Raw genomic sequence first — 14,380 nt, forward strand, 5'->3', positions numbered from 1 at the left:
AAAAATTTCTGACAGGCAGCCATCTTGGATTTTGCTTAGTAAAGGTTGTTATCCCTATTTCTTAAGAGGTATTCAATGGATCTCTCTTAAATGTCATATGTATGTTCCCTTTGGTCTCTACTTGTGCCTGCATGATTTTGGGACTGATCAAAAGAAATGAAATGGCTCCAGGCGACCACTTCGGATTTGGCAGGTAGATATTTTCATCGCTAGTTCTGCAGAGGAATGTTCAAATTTTCCGATCATGAAGAACAAAAACAGTAAAAAGAAGGGAAAAGAGCAAATAAAGATCAAACCATGGTTATAAAGCACCAAAGCATCTTTGAAAAGATAGTGTTCCAGGGTTGTTGGGTCAAGGTCAGCTTGACCATCAATTTTTTAGAAAATTGTTATTAGCACTCTAGCAGCTTTATAACTTATAGGATTTTGATCAGACTTCACACACAAATTACCATAACACTTTATTACACAATGTTGATGAAATTATTGCATTAGAGTGTCACTTGTGTATTGCATTCTTAAAATTATTTTTTGCCAAATTAACACCAAACAGCACTATCTACATCAATTGTTACAGTGTAATTGTTTGTAGATGACGTCTTGCTTTAGCAATACTCTGAATGCTTTATAAATTTCATTTTTGAAAAAGTAATAGAACACAATATTCTTTATCTTGCCCTATTTGAGATGCCAAAGGGACCAAGTGAGTGTATGCCATGATGTCTAGTTGTTGGCTTGACATATCTACCCAGCATCATTCATGTTGGGTTTAATTTGATTCAGATGAATGACTTTGACCCAAGTAAGTAGTGATTTTTGAGCTGACAATGCCATGGGAAGACAGGGTGGAGGGGGCAAACAAGCAAAAGAAGCAAAATTACCACCAGTTGATGGACAAAGTCTACAGGAATGAAGAACATGGTGTCTACCTCTTGAGGATGTTTAAAAGTGGTCATTATGACTGCTATAGGTCATAAACACAGACCATAAGAAACTTGTAGGCAGACAGTGGCTGCTTCCAGCTGGATATGGAGGAAGAAGAGTGGTCACCAGACATAGTGCTACATACAAAGTTATGAGAGGCTAGTAGGTAACACTGCCTGAAGGATTAGTAGATAGGTTGTAAACTTATGTATATTGCAAAAATCTGCAGCAAGCGACAAAAAAAACAACATTCGCCCAACTTGGTATCTTGGAGCTGCAAATTGATATAGCTCAGCTGGTTAGTGGATTGGCTTTTGTAAACTCAGGTGATGCTTCCTATCCCTGGAAGCTAAGAAGGAGATAGGTCTGTGCTAAAAGGGCAAGACACTTAACACTGTTTGTATTGGATGGCGAGCAATGTGCCTCCCATATTTTGTTCAGTGATCATTTTGATGTTTACAGGTGATTACTAATCAAGCAAACCTTGTCAGGCTTCATAACAACAGGTCTTTCACAGTCTCTTGTAAACAATATGTACATTTTTATCTTAATGCTTGAATGATTGTGTATCAAACTTGATAACAATCATCCTTTCCATGTGTGAATAGGGATTCATGTTTTAATACTTCACAAGTGGCTAACTTTGGGGAGTGGGGCCTAAAACAGGTTTGGTTGATTTTTTCCAATTGGGCCCTGCCCCTCAGGCCCCATTTACACAAAATTGTTTCCTCTTTCCCCAAGGATCATTCAAACCAAATTTGATTATATTCTGCTTAGTTGTTCATGAATAGTTGTAATGTATAGTAAAAGATAATGGGCACCGTGGTATCACCTTTGGGCCAGGCGAGCTAAAAAATTAAACTGGATAGAATACATCCAAATAAATTAAACTGCATCATACATCTGTTCATCATTCCAGGATTTTTAAGCAATGTTTAGGGCTTAAATACAACATTTATACTAAAGGAAACCCAGGATGATAAACATCAGCTGCTTTTCTACCCAATTCTTTTCTAGACAAAAACAATACAACTATGAGTCTTCTATTTGATCTAAATACTTTATTGGTGGGTAAAACTCAGTGTTATACATACAAAGAGAACAATGACATAACATTTATCACAGCTAAGAAATTTCATACACAGAAAATTTGTGGATGCCAAAAGCTTCCAGACTACGTTAAAGATATTGATTTTATTCAAATCATTTACCGGTACATTAAAATGGATCATTTTATTAATTTAAATTGTTGATGAAAACATATTTGTGATATAATCTACATGAGTCTGACTATTTTGTTCTTATTTAATATTTTCAATCCACATTCTGATCATCAAAAAATAAAAAGATAAATAAACGAAAAAATTAAAAAAAAAAGATAAATAAATGAAAAAAATTAAACAGGAAGGATAATATAATTTTTATTACATTTAACTTTCAAGTTAACTTGCAGGTAGGCAATGACAGTTACAGCATCATATATATATATTTTTTTTTTCTCTCTTTCTAAACCATACAGCCAACTCAACATTAATTAAAAGGTCTATAATGCTGATAGCCAGATTTTAACTTTTGAAAAAATGTATGATTTAATGAGTTAAAAATACAAACCAAACCTTACCCATGCAAATTCTACACATTAACTTGCATATTCAAACCACATACTGATATTAAAAAATATTACTATTATTTCCACAAACTCAAGTATGAAGTATTTACTGACATACTTATTTAACACAGTTCAAATGTCACTCCTGGAATTTTGAGAATGAATTACAACCAGAAATGTCTAGAAATCAGAAAGGTTGACATACCAAAGCCAGTTGATTGAAGGACTTAATGTTCCAAAGTTTAATGAGAAGTGGTTTGCAAATAAAAATATATGAAAAAAAATATATCTTAGGCATCATTCCTTTGACTATTAAAATTACCTGAAAATAGGGTATACATCATAATTATAATGAACAAAATAATAAAGAAAAAAATCTTTGTATTTGACTGCTCTTGGGAGGGACAACAATACTTTTGACATCCCTACCATGATAATTGCACTTGTACTAAAAACTTCTGAAATGTGAAAATACTAAAATAAAAGTATTGATCAGCAGAGTGAGCGAGTTGTATAATAGTTCTAACATAGCCAGTATGCACAAAAACATGCATATTTTTGGTAATATTTCAGTGACAATTGTATCTTTTCTCAAAACAAGAAAATTTTAAATGCCAAACAGCATCCTTAATACTTTGGTTGGATCAAAAGTGAAGCGAGATGTAAGATAAAATCTAGTTCTATGTGCTCCAGAAACTACTGTGCACAAACTGATAAACAGTACTTAGTTTGTGATTGAGTTATAAAGTGACTCAAAAAATGATAGAAAATATTTTCCATATCTATGGCAAAGTAACAGAAGCTGTAAAGGACCACATCTAATGCACTGTTATGTACCAGTAAATATGTGATATATATATAGTACAATAGAAACATAACTTTGACCTGGGCCTTTTTAACACCTTTGGGACAAATTACACTCGACAAAACATGAATGCTCTTTTTTATGAAAAAATCCTTTGTTCACTTTGTCAATAACATCAAAATAAATTATTGTTATATAAGTCACATAATAATGTACAAGTACCCATCACAGGATCAACTAAACAATTACAGAAAATCCCACTTTTCCAACATAATTTTGGCTTCATAGTTACATTGGTATTTCTATTTTTTTGTTTGTTTTTTCTTTTTGTTTTTGGTCAGTTTTTTTTTTTGTGTGGGGGTGGGGGAGGGAAGGGGAAGGTTGTTTTCATATGTGTGTGGGGAGGGGAACATGAGAGAGGGCTGATGATAATGGATAGCTTTCTACATATATTGCACAAACCATACTGATTGTTTTTCAATAAATTTTATGAAAGTGTATTTAAGATCAACTGAGACATCACATAAATTTTTGAATTTTTAAATCTTAATGCTCACATTCCAGCACCCTCACTACTACACCATACTTTAAAATATTGTAACTAAAATCTGGAATATAATTCTACCTATCTGAGAAAATATCTGATGGGATCTATAATACTGAAATCATCTCACTAACATACACAGGTATACACATACTAAAACACACATGTACCAGCTGGTATCCCGTGCTACTGATTTCTGATAATTTGTTACCTTCAAACAACTTTGTCTACCAAGTCTATGATCCATGCATAATTTTTTGTATAACGTACAGATGTTATTTAACAACCAATTTAGATTAGAGATCTATTCTGAACAGTAAAATTAGTTTACAATATCTATTAAAGATTTAGGTCTAGAATAACCAAATCAGTTCTAGATTTATCTATCGAAGGCTTTCTCTAGATCTGTAGAAATGATTTACAGATATTTATTCATGAAACAGTTCTGTCTAGAAAAGTAGAATTTAATATTTGTATAATTATCCAGAAATTCTGTCTAGATCAGTAGAATTAGTAAAAACATATACCTAGGTATGTTATTATCAAAGACTTTTGTCTAGAGCAGTTGAATTAGTTAACAATATTATATATGGTGGTAATTAATATTTACATAATCATCAGGGACTTTTGTCTAGAACGGTAGAATGAGTTTACGATATATGTATAACAATCTGAGGCTTTTGTCTAGAACATTTGAATCAGTTTACACTATGTATTTACCTCTTATTTATCAAACGTTTGTGTTAGACTAGAATACACCTCATTATCTATATGAAATACAAATTTATTGAATACAAATGATACAACCTAAATTCAATATCCTAGAATTTATACAAGATAAAAACAAAGGAGAAATATCATGTACATATACATTTGTGTAAACTTTTTCTACTGGAATGATATTGCTCCTCAATGGATGCAGTATTGTCTTGCTGTATGTATGTCACCATACAAATAAGTCCTTATTTGTTGGAGCTATTTGACAAGCTTCTTGTACATAAAACATAATAATGCTATTGTAATGCTTTTTGATCTAGGGGACCATCAGAGTCAGTCAAACTCACATCTGACAAGACCATTATGTCGTCACTTCCTGAGTTTGAGCCATCTTTGTCCTCCTCTTTTTCTTCCCTTTGATTTTCTTTTTGGTCTTCACCTTGTGGAGAATTTTCATTGGCTAGAATTTGTGATTCTTGATTCTGATTGGAAGTGACTTCTTTATTGCTATTTTCTGAATGGTCTACACTTTGTAAACTTTCTTCTGATTGGTTAGTTCGTTCATTAGTTTGTAATTTGTCTTCTGATTGGTCAGATTCTGTATCTGTTACAGATATGAAAGTTTCAGCCTCCTGGGCTTGTTCAGGTACCATAACAAATTCCTCTTCCTTTGTCGTTAAGTACACATCCTTTTGAATATTCTTTTCGACTTTATGTATTTCTAAGTTACTTGTGTCAGTTTTCTCAGGTATGTCTCCTTTTTCCATATCTAGTTTACTGCCTCTCCTTATTGGAGTGCCTGCCTCTGAATTGTTTCCCATTTTTTCTGCTGCAGAGCTATTCACCTTTCTTTCAGGAGTGTTGAATTCCGAGCTTCCACGTCTTCTCTCTGGTGACGTAACGCGCAGATGAAGTCGTCCATCAACGACTGTGGGATGCGTGTGAGTGGTGTCACTGGTCTCTGAGGTAAATGACCCTGCCATGGCGATCATGCTTTGAGTGTCCTCTTTTTGTGTGGTGGTTTCCACAACTAGTAACTGACCAGAGGCCTGTGTAGTTTGTGATCCAGGTATGGCCAATCGTGCAGCAGAAGCTGGAAGGGTAGAGCCAGCATCGCTACTACTGTAGCTAGACCTATAACACATAGCACAATATTTTACCATCAATTCTGTTAAGAATAGGTGCAACACAATCAATCCAGTACTGTGTGAAATTAATGGGTATTAAACAATACATTTCTACATATAAATATACCATTATAACTAAGTATTCCTTGTTATAACATATGAAACATTGTATTTCTCACATGGTCTGTGAACGTGATGCTTATATGTACAGAAATTTAAGCTTAATCAATTCCATAAACTTTAATTTTCATTAAATGCTACCACCTCATGTTTGTTGAAACCTACCCAATAATTTTGTGAAGAAACAAGGTTAAACAAATAACCTGCCAAAGTGATATCCTCCAGGACAAGAGACATAAGCATCAAATAACTATATTTGTATACTTCATGTTAGATAAGGACGCTGTGCATTTGTATATGACAAATAATGAAAATGAACATAAAAAAGAACAAATTCCTTAGGCCTGCCAACATTGGTTAAAAAATTTTGACAAAAACAACAAAAGACTAAAATTGTGTGCTAAAGTGATAATTTGAGTATTACCAGTACAAGCCTTAATGGAAAACCAGCCTTCTTTCATGGCTGCTAAATTTCACGATTTCCTTGTAGCAAGTTCACAGTGACTAACTTTCACAAAACTAACTATACATCGCTATAATCAGTGTTTACATCCCTGTTTTTAATTATCAAAAGTTTCTTAGGTGCAATCATAAAATTGGTAAAAATAAAATGAATGGGAAATAAATTTGGTATCAGTACTGTTACAAATTTCCAATATCCTAACAGGATAACTGTCAGTAATCACATGTACCATCCAAATGTTTCCCCAGAATTATAAACATCTTCCTTGTTGATATTTGACTGTCAGGTAAATCTTGTTTCAGTATTAGAATTACATATGAGTACTTGGTAGGTCAGCAGGATAAAACTGTAAATTGTGAGTATTTGAGGCAGGCTAAACCTTTTACCGTACCTGTGACTGTCTGAGGCAGGCTAGGATTATCACTGTACCTGTGACTGTCTGAGGCAGGCTAAAACTATTACTGTACCTGTGATTGTCTGAGGCAGGATAAAACTATTACCTTACCTGTGACTGTCTGAGGCAGGCTAAAACTATTACTGTACCTGTGACTGTCTGAGGCAGGCTAAAACTATTACCGTACCTGTGACTGTCTGAGGCAGGCTAAAACTATTACCGTACCTGTGACTGTCTGAGGCAGACTCAAACTATTACTGTAACTGTGACTGTCTGAGGCAGACTAAAACTATTACCGTACCTGTGACTGTCTGAGGCAGGCTAAAACTATTACCGTACCTGTGACTGTCTGAGGCAGGCTAGGATTATCACTGTACCTGTGACTGTCTGAGGCAGGCTAAAACTATTACTGCACCTGTGATTGTCTGAGGCAGGATAAAACTATTACCTTACCTGTGACTGTCTGAGGCAGACTAAAACTATTACTGTACCTGTGACTGTCTGAGGCAGACTAAAACTATTACCGTACCTGTGACTGTCTGAGGCAGGCTAAAACTATTACTGTAACTGTGACTGTCTGAGGCAGACTAAAACTATTACCGTACCTGTGACTGTCTGAGGCAGGCTAAAACTATTACCGTACCTGTGACTGTCTGAGGCAGGCTACAACTATTATTGTACCTCTGACTGTCTGAGGCAGGCTAAAACTATTACCGTACCTGTGACTGTCTGAGGCAGGCTAAAACTATTACCGTACCTGTAACTGTCTGAGGTAGGCTAAAACTAGTACAGTACCTCTGACTGTCTGAGGCAGGCTAAAACTATTACCGTACCTGTGACTGTCTGAGCCAGGCTAAAACTAGTACAGTACCTGTGACTGCCTGAGGCAGGCTAAAAGTATTACTTTCCCTTTGACTATCTGAGCCAGGCTAAAACTATTACAGTATTTGTAACTGTCTGAGGCAGGCTAAAACTATTACCGTACCTGTGACTGTCTGAGGCAGGCTAAAACTATTACCGTACCTGTGACTGTCTGAGGCAGATTGTTCTGGTGAAGTAGGGGCTTTAATGATGTTAACATCATCCATATCAACATGGCCACTCTGAAGCTTTCTCATCAGACTTGTGTACTTGTGGTGCTGCATTTCACACTGTCTCTTCATTCCAGTGCTTTGAAAAGAGGATATGCAAGAATTTTGAGGATAATGAAACAATAATACAATGTACCAAATATGTTCAGTCTATCAACAGTTATTTGTGTATACAGGTACTGACTGTTGTTTGTGTATACAGGTACTGACTGTTGTTTATATATACAGGTACTGACTGTTGTTTATATATACAGGTACTGACTGTTATTTATATATACAGGTACTGACTGTTGTTTATATATACAGGTACTGACTGTTATTTATATATACAGGTACTGACTGTTGTTTATATATACAGGTACTGACTGTTGTTTATATATACAGGTACTGACTGTTGTTTATATATACAGGAACTGACTGTTGTTTGTATATACAGGAACTGACTGTTGTTTGTATATACAGGTACTGACTGTTGTTTATATATACAGGTACTGACTGTTGTTTATATATACAGGTACTGTCGGTTGTTTGTGTATACAGGTACTGACTGTTGTTTATATATACAGGTACTGACTGTTATTTATATATACAGGTACTGACTGTTGTTTATATATACAGGTACTGACTGTTGTTTATATATACAGGTACTGACTGTTGTTTATATATACAGGTACTGACTGTTATTTATATATACAGGTACTGACTGTTGTTTATATATACAGGAACTGACTGTTGTTTGTATATATAGGTACTGACTGTTGTTTGTATATACAGGTACTGACTGTTGTTTATATATACAGGTACTGTCGGTTGTTTGTGTATACAGGTACTGACTGTTGTTTACATATACAGGTACTGTCGGTTGTTTGTGTATACAGGTACTGACTGTTGTTTGTATATACAGGTACTGACTGTTGTTTATATATAAAGGTACTGTCGGTTGTTTGTGTACTTGCTAATGACATTTTCCCTATTATTACTTACAGTTGCTTCTGAAGCTCAAGTATTACAAGTTCCAGCTGGTGCCGTTCTTTTTTTCCTTCCACGTCAAACTGGTGCACAGTGTTTATAAGAGTCTGTCGCTGATGTTGAAGTTGGTACAGTTGGTGTTCTCTCATACGTCCTAGCTCCTCCAGGTATCCCTGTTGTTGGATTAAATCTTAATTACAGTAAATTCAATAATGTCAACTAGGTCAATTCCTTAAGATACATACTATATAGCTTTTGTGACTTTGTGAATGTATTAATACTGTCTGCATTCAATATAAAGACAACTTTATTAAAAAGTCTTGATTTTATCAATTAAAACATTAAAGAATATTTATCTGGCATGTAACCATATCAGCTTAATGAACATCCTAAGAGTGTTAAAAGATACATGGCTAGAATGAAGGGAAAATGTTGGCATAAGGACTAAACTCAAAAGTTTCATGATGGCATCAAACAGGGATTTGTTAATGTCATTGGTTGTGTAGTTGTTGAAGATTTCTTGAAATTTCAAAGTTTTTCATCTGATTCATTAAAAGTTATTGTAATAATATAGAAGTAACCTTCTGCTCATTGGCTGTCTTATATTTGGTCTCTAAAGCCTTGAACTTGTTTTTCCAGGTGTCATCCCCTATAATTGTAATGTCTTCACTCATGATACTGCTCGTCATACTAGAGATAGTACTCAGTTCCTGTAGCTCCTCAGCATCACTATGGAGACTCTCCTGGCTAAACCAAAATATATTACATATTTGTGACTACTGGCACTAACAGAAAAGGTGTGTTTTGTTGAACTAAATCATTGTTAACAGATATAAGGTAGAACTGCCTTTTTGGGGACAAGACTACCCGATAAGTGCAAAGAATAAATGTATTTAAACCCATCTTTTCACTGTAGGAAAATTTAATGAATGGAGACAGTCACACCATGGAATCAGCTGGTCTGGTGAACTGATAAATGATACAGAAAAAATATTTGTCTTTGTAAATGTAGCTCAATTACCTCTGTTGGAACCTTAGGTATGGAGTAAAGTCTATTTCTAGTGGACTAGACAAAGCCACATTGTTTCCCTTCAGACAGAAACTGTAAACAAAAGGCATATTCAGTATTTTTATCATTACATTTTATTTGACTCTTAATTTCACAAACATTGAAATATTGCAAAGTTGTATTGTACAGCAAATGAAATAGTTTTGTAACATGCAGTTTGTTTTTTAACAGTGCCACTTTTAAGTAGAAACAAAAGTTTTCACATGTCATTTTACAAGGCGATAGACACTATCTGTTTATGAACCAATCATCATAGTTCCTGTTTCACTTGTTGAATACAATTGCTTTCCAAATGAAAATTGCTGAAAAGTTCAGCCTAATCTCAAAACCTGCTTGATGATGGAAAAAAAAAACATTGCCAACAAAAAGCTTTACTTTCTGATCAATTACATTTCAGAACTGAGAGAACTACCACCTATAAAAATCACAACAGCCAGTAACTACCAGGTAATCTCACTAAACTGTTATGGTGGTAAAGAGGTACACCAAGAGTGGGAAACAAAGCATAGAAAGAAAGATAAGATGGGAAAGGATGGTGATCCCAATTGTGGAATGGGAGAGCAGATCTGTTTTTGTACCTCCAATGGCTCCTTAGGAGAAGACATGGAAGAAAACCCAATGAATCCAAAAGGGTACCCACTTTAAGTTTTCACATACAATCAAACAGTGGAATGCAGCTCACCAAACCCTTGGGCCCTCTGATGTTCCCTGAACACAGACATCGGAGATACCATCCCCGATCTACACCAGGTACCCAAAAAGCATATTCTCTCACCACTCCTGTACAGGTGTCAAGCATGACCAATAAATGGCTTGTTACAGTATATGTACTTCATGGTTATAAGTCTTAATCATTTACACCTTATATAATAACCCACCTGAAGTCAATGGCATTTAGTCCCAGCAGAACACCGTTCAACATGTTTGCATCATCAGTTAACATCACAGCTCCCTCCCTGTAAAACTTTCTGCAATGAAACCAAATAATTTCCATTACGTACCAGAGTAAATCCTAATTTCTTCTCAATGCAGTGAATGCAGGTAAAATTGAAGTTCTGAAAGTGTAAGTAACGAAATCTGTTATCAACGTGTTACATGTGATACAAATCTGAAACTTTTCCAGGTGCTTAAAATTACCATATTTTTTTTCAAAGAAAAGTCAGATAATGAAACATTAACAATGTTTCTTCTATGCAGTGTTGCTCCTTTGCTTCCATATACCTGCCCTGGCTGCCAACATACCTGTCAACCCTCTGTAGTTTTAAAAGAGTCTCACTTGCACCCTGATTTTCATTTGATATTGTTGGTATTGCTCAGATTCTGTATACATATTCTAAAACATTGCTTCTATAATGAAGTTTTATTTAATTTAGTGCATCTATTTGATTCTGAAGGTTATTAAACTTGGTCTTGTACCTTCTTGGCCCCAAATTATTTGGAAAAATCACCTCTGCCTCAGGGAATGACAATTTTCCTTTTTGACCAATTATGTCCTAGACTACAATAGGTCAAAATGATTTCAGCAATTCTTGACTAAAAATGTAATGAAAATATCAACAATGAGAGGATAGATGAGTGATATGTTGTCAAGGCAGATACTCATCGGAATTATGAATATTAGTTTTTAGCTAAGAAGTAATTACTTGGTGATATTTGTTTGTTGTAGAGCCACACTGAGGTATTCTGACAGCCGCTTCTCCATCAAAACACACCGAATCCATGCTCGTCCCTTCACATCAAAGAAGTAAAAATGTGCTTAATATGCAGAATATGATACTTTTCTTAATCATGAATGAATCACTTGTTTGCTTATTTTTAATAGATACAATTGGTCAGTATTTTGCATTGTATTTCAAATCAAAGACAAGTCCATTAAAAAAAAAATCAATGATATGTTAATTTATAAGATTTGTTATCAACAACATACAATTTCACTTGACATGTTTATGTTTATCAGCTATTGCTCTGACTACATACCATCATTATGATTTTTTGATTATTCAGCTACTTTTCTTACCTTTGCCACAGGAGATTTTACATTCTCGAGGTTAGCAATACTGTTGACACAGTTATTGGGAACCTTTTTGCAGGCAACCTTGACATAACTCCAGAAATGTGATTGATCCTCATCAAGAGTAAACCAAGTTTTTTGAGCTGTTAAAAAGATAAAATAAAAAAAAATTGTTTGATGCTTAGATTTGTCTTTTTCAGATAGTACATATAATTTCATATACAGTTCTATAATTCATATCATGTACAAATTTCAATAGGATTATATTGTACATAATGCCCTTGACTCCCACATATTTGGTAGTAAGCTGAACACAAAGTTGTATGACTTTACATTTTATTACTTGCTACATTGGTCCACAGTTTATTATACTATTGAGTGGGATAAGTATAAGATAAATATATAGCAGAATTCTGATTATAAATCAGTAATTTTAGTAGGGTTGTTTCAGGCAAGTCCAGAACAATATTTCCAAATTCTTATAAGCCTATTACGGTACTTGTTAATCCTAAAAACTGAGTGAATCTCACAGGAAAATCAGGGGTTCTTGACTAAAAAATATGTGAAAAAACATGAACTGTTGGAAATGAGTGCTCACAAAAACACTCATCACACACCTACCCATATTTGATATTACCACAGGATAAATCTGGTAAGATCTACTTGTGCAAGACCGATCCAACTCTCTTTTCATTGTGTAAGTGAATATCTACATTATATATTGTATATTTGCTATCACGTTAACATGGAGTGGTTTACAGTCATTTCATCAAAGTTAGACAGGATGACACTTTCACAGATGTCATGAATGAATTTATGAATAATGGTTACAATAATGAAGCACATAACCATCAGTATGTAAAATCGTTATTCTAACAACTATTTCAGTTTAGTAATTATCTATCTATCAGGTAATTAATTGTTAAGTATATCAATAAAGACCCTGCTATTTGTGTTTAACTTAGGAGGCTAGTTAGATCAAGTAGGAATGTTTCTCAAATGCTGATTAAACTCAAACAATCTACATGTAATATACATTGTAAATCTTATGTAGCTTATTAAGTAGGGTTATAGAAAACACATGAATTTTTGTTTTGGACCAAAAAGAAAGTAATCCTTTTGTCTCCAGGTCATAAATTATGGACATACTGTTTTAGACACCAATTCATGGAAGCTTCATTTTAGATATTTTTTTTCGGTCATAACCTGTGCAATACATATTCCAGTGACCTCTGACATATCAACTGCCCTACCTTTTAACCTGTGTGAAAGCAGTTGTTCCAGAACTGCACAGAAATTAATGACCTCTTCACACTCATCATCAACAGCTGTCAGGGATGCTTTATCAATAAGACTTTTCACAGCAAATCTGAAGGTATAACCAGTCGTTGTAACGTAGAGTATGTTAATTTTCTATGAAGAAAATATGTAAATTACTTAAACTGGTGTAGTATAATAAAGTCAACAGAAAATAAGACAAAAGCATCACAAGATGCACAAACAAAATTAGAATTGACTTGAATTTACAGTTAATATCAATAATATATCAGTCAAGTCATTGCCAATTCAACATAGTAAAAAGGAATTTGAATCAAATGGCACATTTCAAGAAACTAGAAATGTTCAGACACAAATAAAGGAATAACAGGTGTATTGTGCCATAGCTATAGATGTACAAATTCAAATACTGGTAAAAGTCATTATGACCTGTCCAATCTGAAACATCTGTAAATTACTACCCTAGTATATTTGTTAAATATGGGGTAATTCTGTGTGGAGAATGTTACTTATCTCCCTTATGATATACTATATGTACTATAACATCATGGTCTTTATGATGTCATCAATGTAATGTTACCGTTGTTCAGAATAAAAGCGCAAATGCTTGGCACTCGGTTTGTAATTTACATATACATACCCATTGACAGATAAATATGACTAGACCTAAATATACATTTATAATAGTAAATCGTGATGGTACTATACAAGTAGCAATTATATTAGCATGAATTAAAACTACACACAGCGGCGGTAAGGAGCAAGAAAAACAAGGATTACAGTAATAAAATCGGGTCAAAATTCAATCCTCTTATTTCTTACATAATGCACTTTATTGTGCGACATTTTATCATCATTAACTGAATGCTAATTTCAAGCTCTGAAATTAAAAAAAATATGGTTTGATATATAAAGGTACTTTAATTTTGGCGATACATCAATGTTCAAGACCTTATACTATACTCGCGAATTAAATTCCAATGTACTCTTAATATGATCTGCTGTGAAAGATGATAATGCAGATAGAGCCATTGTTTTTTGAAGAGTTACCTGCAAATTTGAACCAGATTTCGTCTTTGGACAATCACTTGTCGGTTTTGTGTTCGGTTACACAAACTGTCGTGTATATCCATTTTAAAAGGGTTTGGTATTTCACAGGTTGAATGTTATCACTGTCACTCGCTCTTGTCAGAAAACACCTGCGGCCATTGTGGTGTCATGTGACTTCTATCCCAGCTGAGAGACAAATGACCTTCACC

At 34.3% G+C, this 14,380-nt stretch overlaps 1 protein-coding gene across 1 annotated transcript; it reads right to left on the reverse strand.

Moving 5' to 3' along the window:
- Positions 1 to 2,330: 2,330 nt before the first annotated feature.
- LOC132556787 (RUN domain-containing protein 3B-like) lies at positions 2,331 to 14,258 on the reverse strand. The gene is made up of 10 exons (XM_060221232.1): positions 14,172 to 14,258; positions 13,097 to 13,212; positions 11,850 to 11,986; positions 11,476 to 11,561; positions 10,711 to 10,800; positions 9,785 to 9,865; positions 9,345 to 9,510; positions 8,779 to 8,936; positions 7,727 to 7,873; positions 2,331 to 5,733 (listed from the first exon to the last, which is right to left on the reverse strand). The coding sequence occupies exons 1-10, from the start codon at positions 14,252 to 14,254 to the stop codon at positions 4,896 to 4,898; spliced, it is 1,902 nt and encodes a 633-aa protein (XP_060077215.1). The 5' UTR covers positions 14,255 to 14,258; the 3' UTR covers positions 2,331 to 4,895.
- Positions 14,259 to 14,380: the final 122 nt, after the last annotated feature.

The sequence above is a fragment of the Ylistrum balloti genome, unplaced genomic scaffold (assembly GCF_031769215.1).
Source record: "Ylistrum balloti isolate Yb309-2 unplaced genomic scaffold, AGI_CSIRO_Ybal_v1 Utg370590, whole genome shotgun sequence".
NCBI classification, from domain to species: domain Eukaryota; kingdom Metazoa; phylum Mollusca; class Bivalvia; order Pectinida; family Pectinidae; genus Ylistrum; species Ylistrum balloti.